This window comes from Opisthorchis viverrini, assembly GCF_000715545.1.
Source record: "Opisthorchis viverrini unplaced genomic scaffold opera_v5_300, whole genome shotgun sequence".
NCBI lineage: Eukaryota > Metazoa > Platyhelminthes > Trematoda > Opisthorchiida > Opisthorchiidae > Opisthorchis > Opisthorchis viverrini.
In genome coordinates, this window is record NW_008751961.1 from 326,439 (window position 1) to 349,535 (window position 23,097).

Sequence of the window (23,097 nt, forward strand, 5' to 3'; positions counted from 1 at the left end):
TACTCAACAAACGTCCAGTAGTACGAAGAAAATTCAAACATTCTTTCCACACTCCCTAACCAAACACTTATTTATTCTTGTAAGACATGGTACATCTTTGTTGGAAACCGATAACATCAATTCGGGATTATCTACAAGGGTATATCAGTGCAATTTCATGTAATTGTTAAAATACTATCATTCATAGTGAATAGCTTACTTCCAAACAGGATCTTTCACCTCTCATCCCTTAATCATGTACTTCATGCCAGTCGACGGGACCTTGACAAACATATCCGGCAACGAATTCTCACTACACCGTCGTTTCAGCTCCAACAACCAAAGCTTTCGTCGCCTAACCGAACTAAGGCATACATCCCCACAATTCCATATCGATGTATCAAGTACATTATCTTGCCTTCTACCCCTCTTCTAGTTTTTGCCTTCCATCGTTCCACCCGATACGAGCTTGTCGGTTGACAGAACTTCGGACAAATCAGCTGTTGTTTAAGCTAAGATGACTTTCGAATGCATAAATCCGTTTCATCTGTGACAGATATCCCTTCAACTGCATGACTATCTTTCACCCTCTTACAGATTGCCAACATAGCCCCTTCAGACTACAACTACGAAGAATCACTGAGCACTCTTCGTTATGCCAATCGGGCGAAGAATATACGGAACAAGGCCAAAATCAACGAGGATCCGAAAGATGCAATGTTGCGACAGTTTCAAAAGGAGATTGAAATGTTGCGCAAGCAACTGGAGGAAGGTGAGATTACCGGTGTCTAGTGTCCGCCACGACACAGTAGATATGCGATCAATAATAGAGGGTTCAGATCTACTGAGCCAAGACCTTTCCAACATTGAGCCGAGATTTCACTTACCCTTAGCCTTTTTGGGACAAACATTCAGCACTGTTGGCTCCAACGGCGTGTAGCTGTATAGTCAATCTATTCTTGCGTGATGTATCAGTCACCATAAACCATGTCATCATCATCGTTGACAGCAACACCAGATAAGAACACTGGGTCTTCACTGCAATGCAAGATGCCGTCCCGTTTGCTGTGTACAAATGGCGAACTATATGGGAAGTACTAATTATTCACGTTCAGCATTTCCATAACCACGAGTGACATTAAGCGTTAGCACGCTAAATACCGATACCGAAACCCAAAAAAAACGTAATCTTGACCCTTGTATGGAAGCCTGAACTCTTCCAGTCATTTAAGTGTTACGCCATCGATACACGTAGCGGGAATAAGAGCCAGACAACCCAGACGAGTAGTGCGTCCTACGTCTGCAGGTCCACTGTTAAATTCTCGGGTACACGGTGGCCAGACCCAAAATTCGTCCGTTTTCCGTGTTTTTAAACCGCGCGGTCCGGGTTTCAACGGTGGCTCAGTTGCCTGGCAGGGTTGTAAGATGTCACATACTGGGAACTACCTGACTTGCACCACGAATGAGTAAAATGATGGAAAGCTATCTGCGGATGGTGTCCTTCTATTTGTGCCCAAGCTCTAGGACAACTTATTGACCATGTTCATACCGCGATCCTCAGGCTATCCGTTTACCCCACATCCTCCTAAATAATATAAGGAGCTCCAATCAATCAATCAATCAATCAATCAATCAATCAATCAATCAATCAATCAATCAATCAATCAATCAATCAATCAATCAATCAATCAATCAATCAATCAATCAATCAATCAATCAATCAATCAATCAATCAATCAATCAATCAATCAATCAATCAATCAATCAATCAATCAATCAATCAATCAATCAATCAATCAATCAATCAATCAATCAATCAATCAATCAATCAATCAATCAATCAATCAATCAATCAATCAATCAATCAATCAATCAATCAATCAATCAATCAATCAATCAATCAATCAATCAATCAATCAATCAATCAATCAATCAATCAATCAATCAATCAATCAATCAATCAATCAATCAATCAATCAATCAATCAATCAATCAATCAATCAATCAATCAATCAATCAATCAATCAATCAATCAATCAATCAATCAATCAATCAATCAATCAATCAATCAATCAATCAATCAATCAATCAATCAATCAATCAATCAATCAATCAATCAATCAATCAATCAATCAATCAATCAATCAATCAATCAATCAATCAATCAATCAATCAATCAATCAATCAATCAATCAATCAATCAATCAATCAATCAACCAATCATTCTTTCAGCTATAACACCCCATCGGTACCTAGCTTCTATGCCACCCGAAGGAAGAACGAAGGCTGATATACTATCAGTTGCCCAAATCTGTATGCTAAGGTCGGATTCGAAACACGGACCTTACGGTTGATAAGTCCGCACCTTAAGCACTAAGCTTTCTAGAGCTCAAGGAGCGCCACTTCACCTTCAGTTCCGACAAACAAACAAGTTATAACAAGCACTTTGGTAGTGCTTCATCAGGAATATCGCTGACCGATTTAATCTGTTTCCTGGCCACACAGCGCAGACATGCCCAAAATTCAGATGCCTGCTTTTTATCGCAACCGTTGTTGCTTGATTCAAAATTGTCGGGTGATAGAATAGTCTTAATCTGACTGTTTTTGCTACAGACTTTAACACTTGAGTATTTTCCGGAATGACAGTGAGCGTGGATAACTACATGTAAAAACCAACCAGCATCGATATCCTTTCGGTGCATAGTTGACGAATAACTAGAGAGAAGTGAGAGAGCTAAGGCAGTGCTAGGTTGCCAACGTCTAGACATGTGCAGTAAGAGCACCAGGCTCAGGTTACGGATCGTGGATCTTTTGTCAGTAGCTTACGCTTTCAGTTAAAGTGAGGTGAGTGCGGACACAATCAGCAGTCTCGAGGGATAGTAAACAATAGCCAGTGTGCCTTGGTAGAAACAGCAACCAATCAACTAGGTGTCACTTGGGTGGATCTTCAAGCCGTGTGTGGGAGTGAACGTACCCGTTTAACGAGTCAATCGATAACAGTCTCATATGGGTGATGTAATCCGCTCGACGTTCGGATTGCAGAGCAGGTATGCATCGAACAGAAGCCGCGTTCAAAGGACGTGGCTGTTTTTCGTGCATACATGTTCAATTAGATGCGCAAGTTCACACCTTTTGCCTTCGTTTTTGAAAAATCTCAATGGTTGTTCAGAAAGGTAATCATCTTCCGTCAAAACGCGGTGTAGGGTATCCTCAGACGAAAACGTGATACGAGTCTCTCCAGCGTCGGATAGTGGATGGATTCAGTCTACCTTAAGTGGTTTTGCTACCAGAACGAAAACACACGAAAAATATGACAGTGTTTCATCATAATCTGGGGGAGATGGATCATACAGAGGGGAACTATCTGCTATACGGTGAAGGCACACACTATTCTTATGGGCTACTGATTGGTCCCGTCTCTGCCGAACAGTAGTTGGTACATGTTGATTTTCGGTGCAGCCTTTGGACATGTTACCAAATTCGTCATTTCCCAGACGCAATGATTTTCGCTTTGGTCTTGATTTTACTATTTGTAATAGGCATGGGAGCATCGGCGGGTGTGGACAGTGGAGGCGATTCGGGCGGCGATGTTGATGATCCTCAGAGAACGGCACTACGAGGAAACAAAAAGGAACGTCCGAAAATTAGCAAACAGAAGATGGCTGAAATTCAACGCATGATTGAAGCCGACAAACGGCGACTGGAGGAACAAAAGGACCTAGCTGTTGAAGAGCGAAATAAAATACAGGTAAGAATACGAGCAACAGTATGCCAGCTACTAAAATGGAATTTGTGCAACTTTAATTTAAAACCTAAACCATTATTGCGTTAGAAATATTTTATTCACATTTTTACTTTGAACTCAGGAGGAAACAGGCGATAAATACGGTCGTTAAGAGGAAAAAGATAATGTCCAGAAAAATGCTGCCTTCTTGTGACGAAATTTTCAATTTCATGATATTCGTCTGAAAGTCAAGTGTGAAACCAATGCATGGGAAAAATATCATTCCTCCTCATTCCCCCGGGGAGCCAAACTCATCGGAACAGATTCCACATTAGATAGATTTATTATCCAACAACACTTCGAGTAACTTTTCTATATCATACGCCTGGGTTTTTTAAAGCATGTTTTGAGGGCAATTTTTTGGTAAAATCTCAACTGGTGGACACTGTTATAAATAGAATGATAAAGGTGTTTAGAAATGCAGTCTAAAGGTGGTGAGTAGTTACATCGGTTAGTTCGAATTGGTTGGAGAGGATTGGTCGGTTGGCCAATGCGGCACCACTGATTTCAAGTGATGTTGCTGATGACACAAGGTGGCTGAGGTCACTCTATAAAGATCGCTTTGGTCGTTCCGAGTGCTTCCGGAGGGATGATCTAGCAGCTACCCGTTGAATACTTTTGGAAAATTTGACAAAGTTGATACAGTGATCCTTACAGACTAAGTGAGGTGTGTTTGTGCTTGTCATGTGCTTGATTTTGTGAGATCCACTACACCGTGACAAGCGCTCGTAAACTGGGGTGCCAATCAGAACGACCCATATAGTTTGCCAGGTTCAAAAACGGAACTTTAGATAGCTAAAGAACAGTCGTGGATTGACACCTTATTATTAGTTGGTTAACACCAAAATGTTTACGTTATGATCACAACTGATTTGCTAACCCATCACATTTCACAACTCCTTTTGACTCAAGTTGATGCGACAGTCTACAGGTTAGCATTAGATAAGCACACAGCACTATTGGTTGGAACAGGTTCCAGCTGAAGTGTGAAGGATAGAATGAAACAGCGCATGATATATAACGCAGAAGAATAGAAAACTAAAAAGAAGAACGTCTTCGTGGAAAACAGTCTCAAGTAATTCCCAGTGAGGTTCAGCCGGACTGAAAAACCAAATTCTAATGAACAGGATGATGGGGAGTGACAAACATTACGTAGAGTCACCATGATAAGCAGAGTATTCGATGTTCAAAGCAGTAGACTGGAGCGAGAATCCAACCCAGAAAAATCCTCTGAAAATCCCAAGGCAGGTTATTGTACTGTGTTGGCCAAATTTGAACACTGCACTCTGAGATAAAATGAGGTTAGCAGAACATGCTGCCAATTCAACTCGACTGGATACTACACATGAGCCGTAGGCGGTTGAAAATAAGTATACTGGGCAAGAGAAACAGAGAAGTTTCATTTAAACATTGTTCACTGTTCTCAGTCGAACAGGGAAACGTAAAAACGTTCAAGCTGGTACGTGTTCTGGACCTCATAGTACCCAAAAGTACTCACGGTGTCAGTCAACGAGGTTAGACCAGCAAGCACCACGTAAATTATTATCGAGCTAGTACACGACGGTGACTGCGAATTCAACAAAACTGTGGGTGTGGTCATGCGCAACTGTTCCAGTGATTAGCATAAAATCGAGGTTTAGTCAGTGGACCAAGGTTTTCTATGCATGGTTATTATGGGTTTAACTCATTCTCCTCATCATTATCAGCGACATCAGCACGGTCACACAGCCATGTCAATATGTTTGAATAAAGACTTACCATGTCAAGAAGAAAAATGGGACAGGGATGAGGACGTAGAAGTGGCCCATCACAAACACCCGAAGTGCCTAGACCTGTAACACTTAGGAAAGCAATCTAGATGGAAACTGACAGTATGACCGTCGTTGGCATCGGATGGCCGCCCTATCATTCAGGGTCTCCAGTCGAACACAAGGAAGGCCATGTTGACGTCAGACAGGAAGGTAAAGAGCGTCAACAGCACCCAAACCTTTCGTAACATCCTTCGTTCCCTACTACCATGTCAAATTTTGTTCAACCCAATTTTTCCGCCACTCCGAATCATGCACCGAAAAACAACACCGCTTTTGGCAGGCGGTAACTGAACACACTTGACGCACGGCCCGGCCATTTTAGCTTGTAGTGTTTGATGCATCCTTCGAATGAATCGCTTTTGCTTCGCCAAAGACCCGTTTTCTGATCACTTCGTTCTACATTCGCTGTTCCAAACGGTTCCAGCTATAGTTCTGAGATATCGGTGGTCAAAAACCTGAAGATGTCTCAGACCCTCCGCCCGAAATGGCTAAGTCTCACAGCTGCACAACAGTTGTGCACTTGAAAACCATCTTACATTGTGGTTCCAGTTTGCACATCACCCGTTTGAAAGTTATTGCATATATTATTGTGCAAAACTTTGGAGTTTGCTCGCATGTGTCTTGAAATAACGGTCAACTCCATTACCCCACGTCAGAGAGCTGCCGTCACCAAGGCAAGTAAAACTCAGGTCACGTACCAACCGCTTTGTCCAGACGCGTGGATAAACCACATCAAGACGTAAAAACCATTCTAGCTTGCGTGATCTGGTCAATAGTAGCTGTTTAAAACGTTAGGCACGTTTTTCTTTCTAAATGATCAATTCTGTTGTGTCTGTTGCCGGTTCCCTCTGTCATTCAGGATGTGCCCAGTTGGTGTACCTTGAAATGGAGCCAATTTCAACGGTATTTTTTGGTTCTATCCAGATCCATCTACTCTTGTTTTCCTTTTAGTTTTGTTGGTAGAGAAGTGCCAACATTCGGCATCAGCACTGTCGCGGATGGCGCTTGAATACCTTTCTAGTTAATAGCATCAACCGGGCTGAGTCAGAACTGTTTGAGCGGGGCCACACCATTATCCCAGGTTTACAACCTGACTGCCGTATCATTCTTTGCACAAAATAACTCAGGCCCGGTGAGAAAGCGATCGCAGGCTACAGTTGCCCGCCTCTGTATGCACCATCCAAAAGGATGGTGATCCCTTCTGTCACTGAAAAAAAGGACAGTCAATTCTGAAAAGCATTTTGTCTTGTGAGTGGCCTCTGGAATAGAACACGAGTATAGATATCCAAAAATCCCGATTTTCTCACCACCGGATGTTATGATAAGTTTCCCTACTTGTTTCTACAGGCCCATCTGGAACACAAAGAAGCAGAGCTGCGCAAAGCCAGAGAGGTCCAATCAAACCTCATGCGTCGCATGGAAGCGTTGCAAAGTCGAATCATTGTAGGCGGTGAGAATTTGCTGGAGAAAGCAGAAGCTCAGGAGAAACTGCTCGAGCAGTCCGCGGTCGAATTGGAGCGACAACAGAGGCGAGCCGAACAGCTGCATCAGAAACTGAAGGAAAAGGAAGAAGAACGCATCAACATTGAGGAGAAATACAACTCACTCCAGGTAAATTCGACTAATTAGTGAAATTCGCTGTTAACTGGGTCGCTGGAACAACCCAAAACGGCGTTAGCTTGGTAGTTTATGCCCATTTGAACCTGGTGAATCGATAGTTCAATTCGTTTCACTTACACATTGCATCCGTGGGGAACCTACGTCTTTTTTTATTCCATATTCCATAGCAGATAATGCCCTTCAACCTCATTTATTACAAGCAGTATCAATTTACATATTAATTTGATTTTCACAAAAGAATCAACCGGATCTCTCCTGTATGATATTTCAGTCGTGAGCAGCAACCTTGTGAAAAGTTTGTTAAAAAAGCAACATTAATGTTTACCGATATGTTTGTCCGGATTTTGGAAAACAGAGTGTGAGATTTTCTTGTCGCCCCCAACTCAGGAAGAAGCTGCAGGAAAGCGGCGAAAGTTACGCAAACTTAGTACAATGTATCTGCAAGCCAGGGCCGAACTGGACGACGTGCGCTGTGAACACGTACGCGAAATGGAGGGACTGTTGGACAACATTCGCCAACTTGGACGAGAATTGGCCCTGCACACTATGCTCATCGACCATTTTATCCCAAAGCCATATCAAGTGAGTGCCAAGTAGATTCTGGTTTGCGTTTCTTTGACCGTTATTATCACGATCGATAGCCCAACATCAGCATTCAACACCGATGTCTCCTAACCGTACAATCACAATCAAATTGGAAGTTGGGAAGCAAAAGATAAGAGTGGTTGGATGGACAGTATGAGACTACTAGAATCTACAACTTCAGACACTCATTCAGATAATCTGGTTACAAAACAGACTATCAGGATGCTACCGACATCGACTAGCAGCTGAAGCCAATCTTGACTACTGGTGATGCAAATTCAGCACTTCAATTAGTCCACAGTGGTCAGAACATCGGTTATGTCTTTGAAAATATAGAAAAAAATTATGAGGATGGTTCATGAGTTCTAGCAGAAAAATGCGTTGCGATAATAGAAGTTGCTTGCTTGTTTTCAGGAACTCATAGAACAAAATGTTCACTGGAATGAAGATATTGGAGAGTGGCAACTGAGGTGTGTCGCCTACACTGGGAACAATATGCGGAAACCCGAGAAAGAACACCCACCATCGGTGAGTTAGCTAATCTTCTCATGTGCTTCACCAAAGCAGGACTGTCTTTGAGACTGAATAATCTGGCTGACCCAGTTGATAGTATCTCTTTATAATTAGTTGTGCCCGTCCAAATCGGTACTGACTATTAAAAGCGAATACGCTAATTAAAAATATGAGTGGTAATCGTACTGCGTGTAGTGGAGCGGCGTCCCTAGAATTCAACCAGACAGAGTGCATATTGAACAATTCATCAGTCGTGGTCTCGAGCCCACCTCTATGGCTGTGTCTGCTCTCAGCTCACCATCGTAGAACCTAGAAAATTTGCTCAGAGGGGAAAACCCTACGAGTAACAAGGGCGAACAATTTGAAGTGCCAGCTGAACGTGAAATGCGTGGTTAAGAAATGGGAATCAAGATATCCTGCTAAACAGCCACTTGTGACGCTAAGATATCAAGCTAGGTTGTTAATCGGAATGTCGCGGGTTCGAATCCCGCAAAAGGTTAACGTGGTGCGTAATATCGATGATCTCCAAAGCGGATGAGCCAGCTATCCAGTATTTGTCAGATTTTCAGCTCGATTTCACCTCTTCGAAACTCACGCAGAAACAGCCATATGAAAGTCGGTGATGTATATTTGACAGAGGCTCCCACGTGAAGGTTTTGTGTACCGAATTTGGGATTGATAAAAAAATCTCCGTACATTTCCAGCCATGTAAATAAGTGGTGAAGAGCAATTGTTATATTGATGTCTGATATCTTAATGGATGGATCAAGGTTAGGCATTTGGACTTTCAAACTAACTGCGGTTGTCCATCAATGTGCAAACAATAGGGTAAAAACGATGAAATTGCTTAACGACCGCTAACAACCAGGTCAGTTGTTCGAACATAACCACAGCATCTCGACTGCTCCTGTATATGCTTGGGCAACCAGACAGTATCTAAGCCCTCCTACTTCCTTCGGGTGGCATGACATCTGGAGCACCGAAACGGTGCTCCAGCTTAACGATCATTATTTTCTATTACCGTAATTTATCTATGCCATGAAACCTATGTCCCAGGCTTCCAATTTCTCGAAACAACAGCGTATCAGGGGTGTTGTGACCTTGAGAAGAGATCAGAGTACCCTACTTCTGTTCTATACTCATTGCAGAGAGCAGTAAAGCCTTTGTTGTAGATTCTTTAGGGCTCCAAATACGCAAGCAACGGCAATTAGGATGAACTTATTCTCTCCTATATTTTGCAACGCAGCCGGTGGACTTGTCAAACATATACTTGAGTTACCGAGGAAGCGAGGAGAAGCTGCCAGTTCGGATGAAACAGTTGAAACACAAGCCGCAAAGTGCGACAAAATTCAGGGGAGATTCCGGTGGATCAAGGTACACCAAATCCGCAAACAGGTAAGCTATGTTTCATTAGGTACTAAACCAAATTTCGTTGCAGGAAGCATGCACGGTGAGACGGGAGTTGGTTGTAAAGAGTGAAAGTGAGGTTACACAGCACGTTTTATCTGTTTGCTTCACTGATGGATTACTTACACTCTACTAGATTAAAGACTTCTTCTTCCACGTTTGAAGAAATCGTTACGGGGCACAACAGAACAAAAATGTGCTGACCTGGGCGAAGGGCAAGAGAACAGAATTCATTCAATTTAATGAGAATTATGAAGTTGGGTTACGGGTTGGTACGGGGAGTTCAGGCATGAAACTTGTGAAAAGGGGGAGAAATCAACTGGTATGCTTCCAGCTTTTATTCTTCAAGCAAACACGCCTCAGAAAACAACTTCACAAGTCCATTGCAGCTGTTTTGCTACCAAGAATTGATTACTTCACTACCGCATGGACAACATATGCTCTCCACGTTGACAAGTAAAAACAGCAGATATCAATTTGGTGGTCAACTGAATGCGCGTGCTGAGCATGAGCCTCCATGTGATAGGGATAATCGGCCCCAGGAACTTACATTCAGGGGCATCTCAGATGCTTGGTGGGAGGTTAAATTTTCTGCAGATGACGAGTAGTGAACCCTCCAGCTGATGTCTGCAAAGCAACGGGTTTATTAAACCCCTAGATCACCTGTCGATTGAAGGTGTGAACTCACTTAGACCCTTTAACTTTGTTTCGCCTGATGGGAAGTTCATTCTACGCCACCGTGCGCAACGCAATCGTTTCACTTTTTTGGGAGGGGGTGATTAGTTAGCGAGCCATCAAGGCATCGGTTAGGCAGATGTTAGTGCGTTGAACTTGGTACATTGCTCGCCGATTACAAAGTATCACCACCGCGGACCCTGTGGCGAACTCCCAATTTACTTAATCATTGAGGTTGAATAAAAACATTTCTGTTGCATGGTATCAATGGGAAATTCAATCGACATCGACCGTTTCGACTGCACTGCTGTTCAAGCAAGTACGGAGTTCCAAATTGGGACTGCACTAGGGAAAACGAAACATTTCGTTCGAAAGCAATACCAGACATAGGATTAGAGTCTACCAAGATTGCCAAATATGCATGGAACCCCATCACTAAAAACTAGTTATAATACCGAGTTTCTCTAATTCTCACCAGTTATTTACACGCCAATTCCGTTTTCATGTAAGACTCAACTGTACAACCAACTGTACAAGGCCGCCTTACATTTCAGTTGGTACGATATGCCAGTATCACAACATATTGTATTGACGCAACAGAGACGGAAAGTTCCTACAGGAGTAGGCATCTCGGGATGATTTTAGTAAGTTAGCAATAAGTCCATTATCTGTTCACTCTTATTCTTTTCTTCACGATAAGGCTTTTGAGTAAACCATGGGTGTACGGCAGCGGAGCATCACTGTCATCACGAAGAGACTGGACCTTACCCTGGTGTGGCGGTTTGTGTACCTCGGCGACTGAGTGAGCCATACTGGGGGGTGTCCGCGCGGCACAGTCGCCCACACCAGGTTGGTCAACTGGTATAAGTCTGACGAACACAGTCCCCTGGTCCACCATGTTAAGGGTTGAACATATATGGCGAAGTAAAAATAATGTATTTGCATTTCCAGCCCAACAGCACTTTAGAGCTGTCAAACCTGTTGTGCCAAATCGGCCATTGTGTGATGTCATCAGCCGGGTCGCCTTACTTGCTCTATACAGCAGGGCGGATAGGCGAAAACACGCTACTGCTGACGCCTCCCATCTTACACTTTCACGTTTCCCCTCTTCCACCTCCCCCTCCCCCCGCCCAAATTTGAATACATTCTCCGCAGGTCTCAGCTCTAGGACTGGGCGTTCTGCTTGCCCTGCCTCACATTCAGCTGCAGCATCTGTACGTCCTAGTTCAGTCACAACCCTAAACACTTCGAAGTCCGTTTTCAAACCCCGAAAACCTGTGAACTTAGCCACCTTCAATGCTCGCACACTGAAACAAACAGATCAGCAGGTGGCTCTTGCTCGTATGCTAGATTCCACCTATAGGTTCCGGCTGCGCACCTCTGGTGATGCAGAGGCCGCTGCAGCTGCGTATACTGGGTTATGTATTGTATTGAGTGTACAAGCGGAAGTGTCTATGCTTGATTGGATACCCGTTGATAATCGCCTCCGTACGGTTCGTTTGGCAACATCTGTGAGAGAATATAGAGGAAGTGAGGTTAATCGCAGCTTGTGTCCGCTTACGTCCCAACTGACTGTAGCTGTGAATCTGCCAAGTAATTTCTATGACGCTCTAGGTGCCCTTCTTCAGAAGGCTAAAAGCCCAAATATCGTTGTGGTTGCTGGTGGTATGAACGCCCAGGTAGGTAGACTGAGCGCTGCTGAGGCCCGATTGGGTGGTCGTTGTGGTTTGAACACGAGAAACACAGGAGCTAGTGGACCCAGAAGTCAGACGAAACTATCAGAACCAGCTCCTCGAACGCCTTCCGGACTGCAGGATGTCGGATTTAAAAGGTCACTGGAAAAAGATATCCAAAGCGCTACTCAAAGCCGGAACCTCTGCTTGCGGTACAACCCAGCTAACCTTGTCCAAACATTGGATCTCTGATAGAACCGTATCTTTGCTGGGAATCCGGCAACAGATTCCTGATGGCCGCAATCACAACTCCACCCGACTCCAGGTGGAACTGAGTATCCGTGCAGACCAAGAGGCTTGATAGACCCGAAAGGCCGGAGAAACGGAAGATGCGAAGAAGGGTGGAAACGTGCGCAAGCTGTTCCACTTGATTTGTTCGACTGGTCCTCGAAAACCCCTTGTCAGAGAAATAATCAGAGACCGAAATGGCTCCCCGATATACCGCAAAGAGAACGTTTGGACCACTGGGCACAGCACTTCGAACAGCAATTCAGCTGGCCGCCTGCTACCTCCACTCCAGAATTCTGGCCTTCAACCATGAATATGGAGCCGCCTTCAGCCTCAGAAGCGTCCGAATGCATTTCTCTACTCGAGCGTCATCTGTGTTGGTCCTGACGACCTTCCTTCTGCTCTTTTCAAGGATGGTGGTGGACTTCCCAACCGCTGCGTATAGCCTATTAGGAAGGGAGAAAGTCCCAGACAACTGGAGTGAATCGATAGTAGTGCCCATTTTCAAAAAGGGTACTCACAGTGAATATGGTAACCACAGAGGTGTTAGTTTGATTCATTTTATGACAAGGCTTCTGGCTTCACTGATTCTCCGTCTTACAGCGGCACGCGAAGCCTTGACCCGTGAGAATCAAGCGAGATTTCGACTGGGTAGAGGCTGCCTTGACCACATCCCTACACTACGTCAGGTGCTAGAGCAACACCGTATGTACAATCTTGGTACTCCTTGACATCAAGGGTGCGAACGACTGTGTCGATCAGTCGGTGTCATTAACTACAGTTACCCAACAGGATATCCAGAAGGTAATCCGATCCGTACATTGGCACACTTCTGGGCGGTTTAGATTGTATGGTGAGCTCTCCAAGAGCTTCCATACATAAAGTGGTGTCCGACAAGGATGTCCACTCTCTCCATGCTTGTTCAACATCATTGGTGACATGAGGTGAATGCTGGCAGGTCTTCAAAACCCGTGTTCAAATTGTCGCTAGTGAGAGCTGTCGATCTGGAGTAGGCAGATGACATGGCCCTCACCTTTGAAGACCAAGGCGAAACACAAGCTCTGACCACCATCAGATCATCTTTTGGCATGCGACTTGAACCTTCAGAACGTGCAGTCTGCGAACAATTCAAGGAGAATAACTGGAGATTGGAAAACTCTACGTACCTCGGCAGTTGTACTAGCCCTGATGGAAGTGTATCTGTTAAAGTTAGCGCAAGAGTCTCAAAGGCTCGAATCACGTTTGCTAATTGACGCCACCTATGGTGTCCAGAAGGCATCTCAGTAGATCCTAAAGGTCGTGTGTACCAGTCTACAGCAAGGGTTGTATTGTCGTGCTTCTTCAGAAGGCTAAAAGCCCAAATATCGTTGTGGTTGCTGGTGGTATGAACGCCCAGGTAGGTAGACTGAGCGCTGCTGAGGCCCGATTGGGTGGTCGTTGTGGTTTGAACACGAGAAACACAGGAGCTAGTGGACCCAGAAGTCAGACGAAACTATCAGAACCAGCTCCTCGAACGCCTTCCGGACTGCAGGATGTCGGATTTAAAAGGTCACTGGAAAAAGATATCCAAAGCGCTACTCAAAGCCGGAACCTCTGCTTGCGGTACAACCCAGCTAACCTTGTCCAAACATTGGATCTCTGATAGAACCGTATCTTTGCTGGGAATCCGGCAACAGATTCCTGATGGCCGCAATCACAACTCCACCCGACTCCAGGTGGAACTGAGTATCCGTGCAGACCAAGAGGCTTGATAGACCCGAAAGGCCGGAGAAACGGAAGATGCGAAGAAGGGTGGAAACGTGCGCAAGCTGTTCCACTTGATTTGTTCGACTGGTCCTCGAAAACCCCTTGTCAGAGAAATAATCAGAGACCGAAATGGCTCCCCGATATACCGCAAAGAGAACGTTTGGACCACTGGGCACAGCACTTCGAACAGCAATTCAGCTGGCCGCCTGCTACCTCCACTCCAGAATTCTGGCCTTCAACCATGAATATGGAGCCGCCTTCAGCCTCAGAAGCGTCCGAATGCATTTCTCTACTCGAGCGTCATCTGTGTTGGTCCTGACGACCTTCCTTCTGCTCTTTTCAAGGATGGTGGTGGACTTCCCAACCGCTGCGTATAGCCTATTAGGAAGGGAGAAAGTCCCAGACAACTGGAGTGAATCGATAGTAGTGCCCATTTTCAAAAAGGGTACTCACAGTGAATATGGTAACCACAGAGGTGTTAGTTTGATTCAGTTTATGACAAGGCTTCTGGCTTCACTGATTCTCCGTCTTACAGCGGCACGCGAAGCCTTGACCCGTGAGAATCAAGCGAGATTTCGACTGGGTAGAGGCTGCCTTGACCACATCCCTACACTACGTCAGGTGCTAGAGCAACACCGTATGTACAATCTTGGTACTCCTTGACATCAAGGGTGCGAACGACTGTGTCAACCAGTCGGTGTCATTAACTACAGTTACCCAACAGGATATCCAGAAGGTAATCCGATCCGTACATTGGCACACTTCTGGGCGTTTAGATTGTCTGAGTATCCGTGCAGACCAAGAGGCTTGATAGACCCGAAAGGCCGGAGAAACGGAAGATGCGAAGAAGGGTGGAAACGTGCGCAAGCTGTTCCACTTGATTTGTTCGACTGGTCCTCGAAAACCCCTTGTCAGAGAAATAATCAGAGACCGAAATGGCTCCCCGATATACCGCAAAGAGAACGTTTGGACCACTGGGCACAGCACTTCGAACAGCAATTCAGCTGGCCGCCTGCTACCTCCACTCCAGAATTCTGGCCTTCAACCATGAATATGGAGCCGCCTTCAGCCTCAGAAGCGTCCGAATGCATTTCTCTACTCGAGCGTCATCTGTGTTGGTCCTGACGACCTTCCTTCTGCTCTTTTCAAGGATGGTGGTGGACTTCCCAACCGCTGCGTATAGCCTATTAGGAAGGGAGAAAGTCCCAGACAACTGGAGTGAATCGATAGTAGTGCCCATTTTCAAAAAGGGTACTCACAGTGAATATGGTAACCACAGAGGTGTTAGTTTGATTCATTTTATGACAAGGCTTCTGGCTTCACTGATTCTCCGTCTTACAGCGGCACGCGAAGCCTTGACCCGTGAGAATCAAGCGAGATTTCGACTGGGTAGAGGCTGCCTTGACCACATCCCTACACTACGTCAGGTGCTAGAGCAACACCGTATGTACAATCTTGGTACTCCTTGACATCAAGGGTGCGAACGACTGTGTCGATCAGTCGGTGTCATTAACTACAGTTACCCAACAGGATATCCAGAAGGTAATCCGATCCGTACATTGGCACACTTCTGGGCGGTTTAGATTGTATGGTGAGCTCTCCAAGAGCTTCCATACATAAAGTGGTGTCCGACAAGGATGTCCACTCTCTCCATGCTTGTTCAACATCATTGGTGACATGAGGTGAATGCTGGCAGGTCTTCAAAACCCGTGTTCAAATTGTCGCTAGTGAGAGCTGTCGATCTGGAGTAGGCAGATGACATGGCCTCACCTTTGAAGACCAAGGCGAAACACAAGCTCTGACCACCATCAGATCATCTTTTGGCATGCGACTTGAACCTTCAGAACGTGCAGTCTGCGAACAATTCAAGGAGAATAACTGGAGATTGGAAAACTCTACGTACCTCGGCAGTTGTACTAGCCCTGATGGAAGTGTATCTGTTAAAGTTAGCGCAAGAGTCTCAAAGGCTCGAATCACGTTTGCTAATTGACGCCACCTATGGTGTCCAGAAGGCATCTCAGTAGATCCTAAAGGTCGTGTGTACCAGTCTACAGCAAGGGTTGTATTGTCGTGTGGGTGCTAGACGTGACCTCTGCGGACAGATAATGAGGCTCAGGTTTTTTACCACCGATGCCCCAGAAGCGTGGCTGGTTTCGGATGACTAGCGCGTTATTAACGAGGTGATTAGATGGGTATTTGAGTGTACGGTAGGTACTTTAACCGGGGAAAACACCAGTACCACCAACTAAGATGGCTCGGTCCCGTAATACGCATGACGAAACACTGTCTTCCGAGACGAGTGTCGATCTCCGTGCTTCCTTCGGAATGGCGCAAACTACGAGGTAGAAGGAGCGTGACTTGGCAGGTGGTGAAAGAGAACACTAGGTTCCCTCCCTTAACCACTCTTCTTTTCACCCTTGGGCATTAAATATAATTAGACGAACCTTATGGTTGTACGGCAGTGGAGCATCAGCGTCAACACTGACGTCGCTTTCTTTGATGATGATGCAGCGTTGAACGCCATGTCATGCTGTCAAAGATGATTCTGAGGTACGCATTCGGAAGCGAGCGGAAAACAAAGGGCCAGTTGGCTCAGCAAGTGTGTTTGGGTCCCAAATTCTTCCCGGTAAGCATCAATGTCAAGTGAGTTGAGTGGAAGGGCATGTAGTCCCGCTTGCACCAGTGCGAACATCAAAAGTAACCAGGTGGACGGGGCGTCGAGGATTGAGTTCGTGATTCCCGAGCCGACTGAGGCTCCTAAGTCGGCGCAGGACAAACCAGTTGGTGTGCAACAATGGATAGACCCTATGGAATGTCTTGGAACTGGGAAAAGACGGAGAAACAGCGGAGTTGCCAGTTGTGGTCTATTTCCATTTACGCACCCTGCTGTATGCAGCAAATCAACCCGCCTGAGGTACCACGCGACCGTCGATACGGCAGGTTAGTGTTCTTAGTCGCACAAAGCATAGCTGTATATAAGCGCTCAAGACCACAAATAACATCGGCAAGCGCAGTCTAGCCGTTAGGCAGAGGCACAATGCCGCACGCCCAACTTCTTGCCAGTGGGCTAAACAACCTTAGATACTCACACCACGACAAGGTCGTCTACGCGCAGCGCCATTGCCCGCCCACCCCCACTTATAAGAATCTGATGTACCGCGACGAGTCTGTAAACAAGACGGCAGCCCGAAGAACGAATGGGTCACCATACCAGGACCGGTTCAAGTCTTCCGGACGAAACCTGAGCGGACTGAAATTACTCAAACTAAATCAAGCGCCCCATCTTCTCCAAGGATCCATACTGTAGGCCTAGGGATACCCTTGCTATGGAGGCTGTACAAAACCAACTTCCGCCAGTGCGAATCTCCCACGAAGCTAACCGAGAATATGATACGGAAGGAAGCGCATACGGAACCAGCAGCTCTGAGATTCCTGTTAAATAAGCGACTCAAATCGAGCAGTCCTGTGCATGTAGCCCCTTCTTCCACTGCCCACTGGGCAACCGCAGCGCTCCTGAAACTGACTCTACATCCGGAACCGAATGGAAATACATTTCACGACGTGCACCAACTTTGTGACGACCGCGCGCGCGGACCCTCCCGAGCCATTTCGGCCGGGCTGTTCAACCGTTTAGTCCACACCGAGAGTCCGTCATGAGCCGGCGGATTCAAGACCAGCGGTAAGCATGAGCGCATATACTAAAAATGCAACGTGCAACCGCTCGATGCAAAAACACTGCACGCCCTGCAGTAGGATTCGTACCGAAAGCTGCCTAATCATGACTACATTTCGACCTTCCAGCAATCGAAGCAAACCAAACGACAAAACTCCATGCAGCGAATGAACCCCTTTTTAAACGCTGAATCCGGTCTATGCGTAACCTAACCAGTGTGCGTAAAACCCAGAAATTAAAGAGAAACAAGAACGAATAGCAACTTTATTGAACGGCGAGAAGAAAGCGGACAATCAGCGCGTAACCACAGATGAAATCAAAATAAAATTCGATTGATTGACTGCAAACGTCACAGTAGTTGGCGCGTGTAGGCACCGTTGAGTTCGCCTAATGTACCTATGTTGGAGAAAAGAGACATCATTTAGGCAGAGAAAAATATCAGACATTGCTTGTCACCATTGTCGAGAGTAAGACGGTAACTCCATTGTTCATCGTGGAAATGAAAATTCGAAATTACCTTTCCTTGCGCTTTCAAATGCCGAGCGCTTGGTCGCTGACGGAGAGCCATCCTTCCGGTGCCTCATTGCTCCTGGAATGAGGAATCAGTCGTTAGACCTAACACAAATATCAGACAAGGCATGTCACCGAGTACTGGTCTGACGGTAACTCCAACACATCAAAAAACTGTACTCACCTAGGCGCAGGAGATTAACTTCAAAAAACGGTAGCAGGAAGCACACCCCGCATGCGCTGGTCAATGAAACCTGTGTCCAACCCATCAGCCTCCGTTGCGAAACTTTATAACGCGACCGTATCTCGTCCGCCAGTGTAAAGCCGAAACCACACGGAAATCGCCATCCTTCAAATTACGCAGCGTAGTCTATTTCCTATCTCACCATTTTCGAGTGCTCCAGATTTCGATAGGAAATAGCGGCTGCGCCGAAAGACTGTGGATCTAAATTAGAGGGAAAACCCTTATAGGACGGATTTACCCCAAACTGTACCATTGGAAAACGGAGAAAACCACTTGGTTTCCGGACCTATGGCATGGTGCAGAAAATGAGAGCGGAATGATATGTTGCCATGCATTAGGCGTTATGGTGCATCCAGGCACTTTGCTTGGTGTACTGCACTATGAGAACAGGATTCCGGGTAGCCAGACTGAACCGTTTCGGATACAGAAGCGCCAGTGATCGCACGAATGAGCCATGATCGTCAATGTCATTAAATGTAGGTAGGTCGGGACCTAGGGCACCCCAAATCAGATTGACTAACCACGGCCACCAGTGTTAACAGATGATCGACCATTCACCTCCCCAATGGTTCTACTGAGTACAGGGACCAAGGAAAAGACAACCTTGAAAGACGGTAATCTGACATTCCAAGTAGATTTTGTGATTTCTGTAACAAGCGAAACCGTCATCACCATCGTGATAACATTGTTGAACGCAGACTACATACGGATGTTTCTACCACGAAGGTTTAATTCGCTTACACTTGGACTCGGTGTTGAATCCAGGAGGGTCATATGGACAATATGGCAACAACAGTAATTCAAGCATGGAAACCACAACTCACCACTACACGGATGCCGGGCATACTGAGAGGGAACTCACATGTTTTCCAGCACAACCGGTGGTCATCCAAAAGCCGTGATTAGCCAGGCATTACTGGATTCCGAAATATGCAAACAAGGGGAAAGATAGATTTTACTAGCGCACCAACACACAACCATTGCGGATAAACTTCAAAATCAGCTCTCATAATCACGATCACTGTGGGCATTGTTTGGTCGAGTGCCGTGGTGGTCCCGAATACCGTCGACGCAGCAAGTCAGGCCTCCACAACACTAGATCAAACATATGCACCTTCATATTGCATGCTCATCACAAAAAACAAGTTACCAAAAAAGAAACACACGCACCGCATTACGCACTGCCCGACGGTTTGCCTAAGATTGACCAGCATGGAGAGTCAGCCGGAGAAAGACGGTAGCGGAATGACAGTGAGGAAACTGCTGTATAACAGTTCCCGAATTCAGAAAAACAACTATATATTCCGGGACTTCAAAGAGATGAACAAAAACAATAAGTTAAACCGACTAAAACTAGTAGCAACCTTGCGGACTGGTTTGGTTTCCGAACCTCGAGTGATCGCAAACGGAAAACTAAGCGCGCTGTTTGAACAACAGCACTAGAAGCATTAGAAACGTGCCGTGGGCTAGACGCACACCCAAAATTTCTCTGAAACTGTGTTTCGAAGGAGGAAAACTTTAACATAAATTTTTAACATTTGATGGTAATTTTCCGGGCGTATGAGATCTTCCCAAACGGCCGCAGTTTTGTTGAAAGTTGTTTTAATCTACTCAATCCCCATGATATTCAAGGCTCGCGATAATCATATTTTAAATGGCTGATATGGCTGAGCACGCGAATGCGGAGGATGGTTTTGTGGAGAATTTAGCTCGTCAAAGTTTCTTCTCTTTCAATGCACTTCAAGTCGCTTTGAAAGAGTACCAAACGAAACATTTCGTTGTTTTCGTAAGTATAAACTACAAAAAGAGCAGCAATTCGCTACTTTTGTATGAAAAAGCCTTCTACCGTTGCAGCAGACATCCCTGCAGACGAAGCAGAAGCCGTGGAATTCGTCGCACCTAGTAAGTTCATGGTTGATTGTGTGTACGTTGTAGCACACGTCGTACTGATTGTCCGGCAAGGTTCCACGTTCGCCGGTACCATGACTGCTTGAGGGTTACTTCCTACTACCTGGAGCACAACCATCCACGCAGCAAGTTTATTTTTGACAGGCTCCCCATCAACTGGCGACTGACAAATGATGAATTGAAGGAGTGTTCTACCCTTTTGAAATACGGTGCTCCCTCATCGGAGATTCGGCAGTACGTCGCCGACCACTTTGGAAAGGTACTCACTATCAAGGATGTGCGTAACTATCGCGTCAAGTGTCGACCCCCATTGTTAAGTAGGTCGTTGGTTACCTTTTAGTTGGTTTCTTAGATGACATGTCGTCCATCATAGCCAAGTTTCGAGAGTGCGGTCGCGTGCTGCTGGTGGAATCGGAGGGTGGCAGATATAGTCACCTGTGCTTTTCTCGAACGCAGCAGATAGCACTCTTTAGACGTTTCCCGGACGTTGTAAACGTTGATGCTACACACGGTACTAACCGTCTTGGGTAAATAAATTTCGAGCCACTGACGTTCGCTGTTAAGTTACAAGCTTTATACATTCCTTGTGACAGATGGCATGGGGATCGGTCGACCCGTAATGTATGCCTTTGTCGAAAGCGAGCATTTTGCGCCATTGCGCAAGCTGTTCAGCTTGTTCAAGGATATGATGGGTGGACAATATGCAGTCAAAACGTTCGTCATGGACAAAATGACTTCACAGATGCGGGCTGCCAAAGCTGTATTTGGCTGCGACGTAATGCTGTGCTATTTTCACGCACGGCAAGCCATCCGGAAGCACGTATGTTTCATAGCTTTGGTGTAACTTTTGCAGACAATTTCCAACCACAGTCGACACATATTCCACCGCATGGCTCGCTTTGATAATGCAGCTGAGTAAGTGACTGTGCACCAAACACTAATCCCGTAGATTTCGCCACGATTTGCAAATCTTGAGGCGAACAGATCCCAGTTTTGTCTCTTATTTGACTGCCCACTGGCTCCACATCACTCGAAAGTGGGCCATTCATGCACAACGTGGGTTGGTACATTTTGGGAATGTGACCAACAACCGCCTGGAGAACGCCAACGGGCGTTTGGAGAGTCACGTGCATCACTCAGATAGCCTGGAGCACGCCGTTCTAAAGGTTGCTCATCACATCGAATGGCTAATGCGGGAATATGAGATGCACACCAATTATTGTTGTGACCGTCGAGAAATTCGGGAGGGAGACATCTACGTTTTTGGTTTGGTTTCCCGGATGACGACATACGCCGCTAATCAGGTTCTCGGGCACATTGGAATATGCACGCCAAATCTGATATACAGGAGATCGCTTCTTTCCAATCCATCAACGATGGCTCACCGTTTATAACCGGATGGATGGGGAGTACCTTCATCTCTGGTCCCAAAGCTAGATCCATCACCAATAGGGCATTTGCACAAGCAGCCTTATCGGGTGGCAAACTGAAAGGTCAATTTCCAATCCATCAACGATCGCTCACCGTTTATAACCTACCGGATGGGGAGTACCTTCATCTCTGGTCCCAAAGCTAGATCCATCACCAATAGGGCATTTGCACAAGCAGCCTTATCGGGTGGTTGGCAAACTGAAGCTGTTGGGTGAATGAACCGTCTGATTGTCCAAAGCCAGTTGGTGTTGCGTCAAAATGCAATTTGTCCACAGGACAACCAGCCTCCGGTGTTAGACGGCAACCTCAACCAAACACGGTGGCGTTCGACATCAAACGACGCTGTTCCCTGTGGTCTCTGTGGCCAGCCAACTGATCCTGCTGACTGGAGGTGTCAACGTGATCGACTTCGATATCACCGCTATTGCTGCGGCAATGAAGCCTGCCCGCTGTGTGGAGAAAATCTTCAGGCGCGTTCACCAAGTGAGTGCACATGTACAAGTTAAACTATTCCCATTAATTGGCGGTCAGTCTACCTACCGTTGAGCTAAAAGAGCTTGCTTTGATGTTGATCTTGATCAGTCCATGGAGGACAAGCCTAGTCTGCCCCGTAAGAAAGTCGCAATAAAACTGTTTTGTCCAATTTCGGAGTTGATGGAGAACGGCAATTTGAGGCCTAATTTCTTAGCATACGTTTTGTAGACCTCGCTTTCGAATCCCGTAATGACGAGGAATTCATGTGATTGTAAATCGAAGGCCTCCAATGCCGAATCAATGAACCCACCGTAATCCGCAACGACTATACATTTATCCCACATTTCGGTAATGGGAATTATGAACCACTAGGTTTTCACGGATTCACGGATTGATACACAGGATCGAGGCTTTTGCCCAAGTTTCCCGGGTCGGTTTTGTTCTTGTCGGTCACTGGCTGTCGTTCACCTGAAAGGCACAAGTGAAAAAAGGGTGTAGCACTGCTCTTTATGTTCTCAGCGCGGGGCAGTATGCTCGCCAGCGCGAGGATTCGCATAAATAAATGTCTAATAGTGCTTTAAATTGGGTTCGAGAAGGAGCGTGTACAACCGTCGGAGGAAGGTCATTCCACGCAGCTACTACCCGAAATGAAAAAAGTTTTGTCTAATGAATGTGTGTGCCCTGAGCTTGAAGATTTTCTTACTATGTTCCCGCCGGGTGTTTGCTGGGTCAACGGTAAAAAACCTGTTTGCCAAGCTTTGTTCAAACAGGGCGTA

At 45.8% G+C, this 23,097-nt stretch overlaps 1 protein-coding gene across 1 annotated transcript in view; it reads left to right on the forward strand.

Moving 5' to 3' along the window:
• Window positions 1–22,330, forward strand: part of T265_14950 (hypothetical protein) — a gene marked incomplete at both ends in the record, with an annotated part of 31,286 nt that extends 8,956 nt beyond the window's left edge. The window contains 13 exons of the mRNA XM_009175938.1: window positions 577–751; window positions 3,519–3,727; window positions 6,856–7,185; window positions 7,550–7,776; window positions 9,474–9,706; window positions 11,530–12,053; window positions 16,663–16,724; window positions 20,444–20,733; window positions 20,769–20,943; window positions 20,981–21,236; window positions 21,270–21,331; window positions 21,366–21,720; window positions 22,145–22,330. Coding sequence (XP_009174202.1) covers window positions 577–751; window positions 3,519–3,727; window positions 6,856–7,185; window positions 7,550–7,776; window positions 9,474–9,706; window positions 11,530–12,053; window positions 16,663–16,724; window positions 20,444–20,733; window positions 20,769–20,943; window positions 20,981–21,236; window positions 21,270–21,331; window positions 21,366–21,720; window positions 22,145–22,330 — 3,084 coding nt within the window. The remainder of the gene's footprint in view (window positions 1–576; window positions 752–3,518; window positions 3,728–6,855; window positions 7,186–7,549; window positions 7,777–9,473; window positions 9,707–11,529; window positions 12,054–16,662; window positions 16,725–20,443; window positions 20,734–20,768; window positions 20,944–20,980; window positions 21,237–21,269; window positions 21,332–21,365; window positions 21,721–22,144) is intronic.
• Window positions 22,331–23,097: the final 767 nt, after the last annotated feature.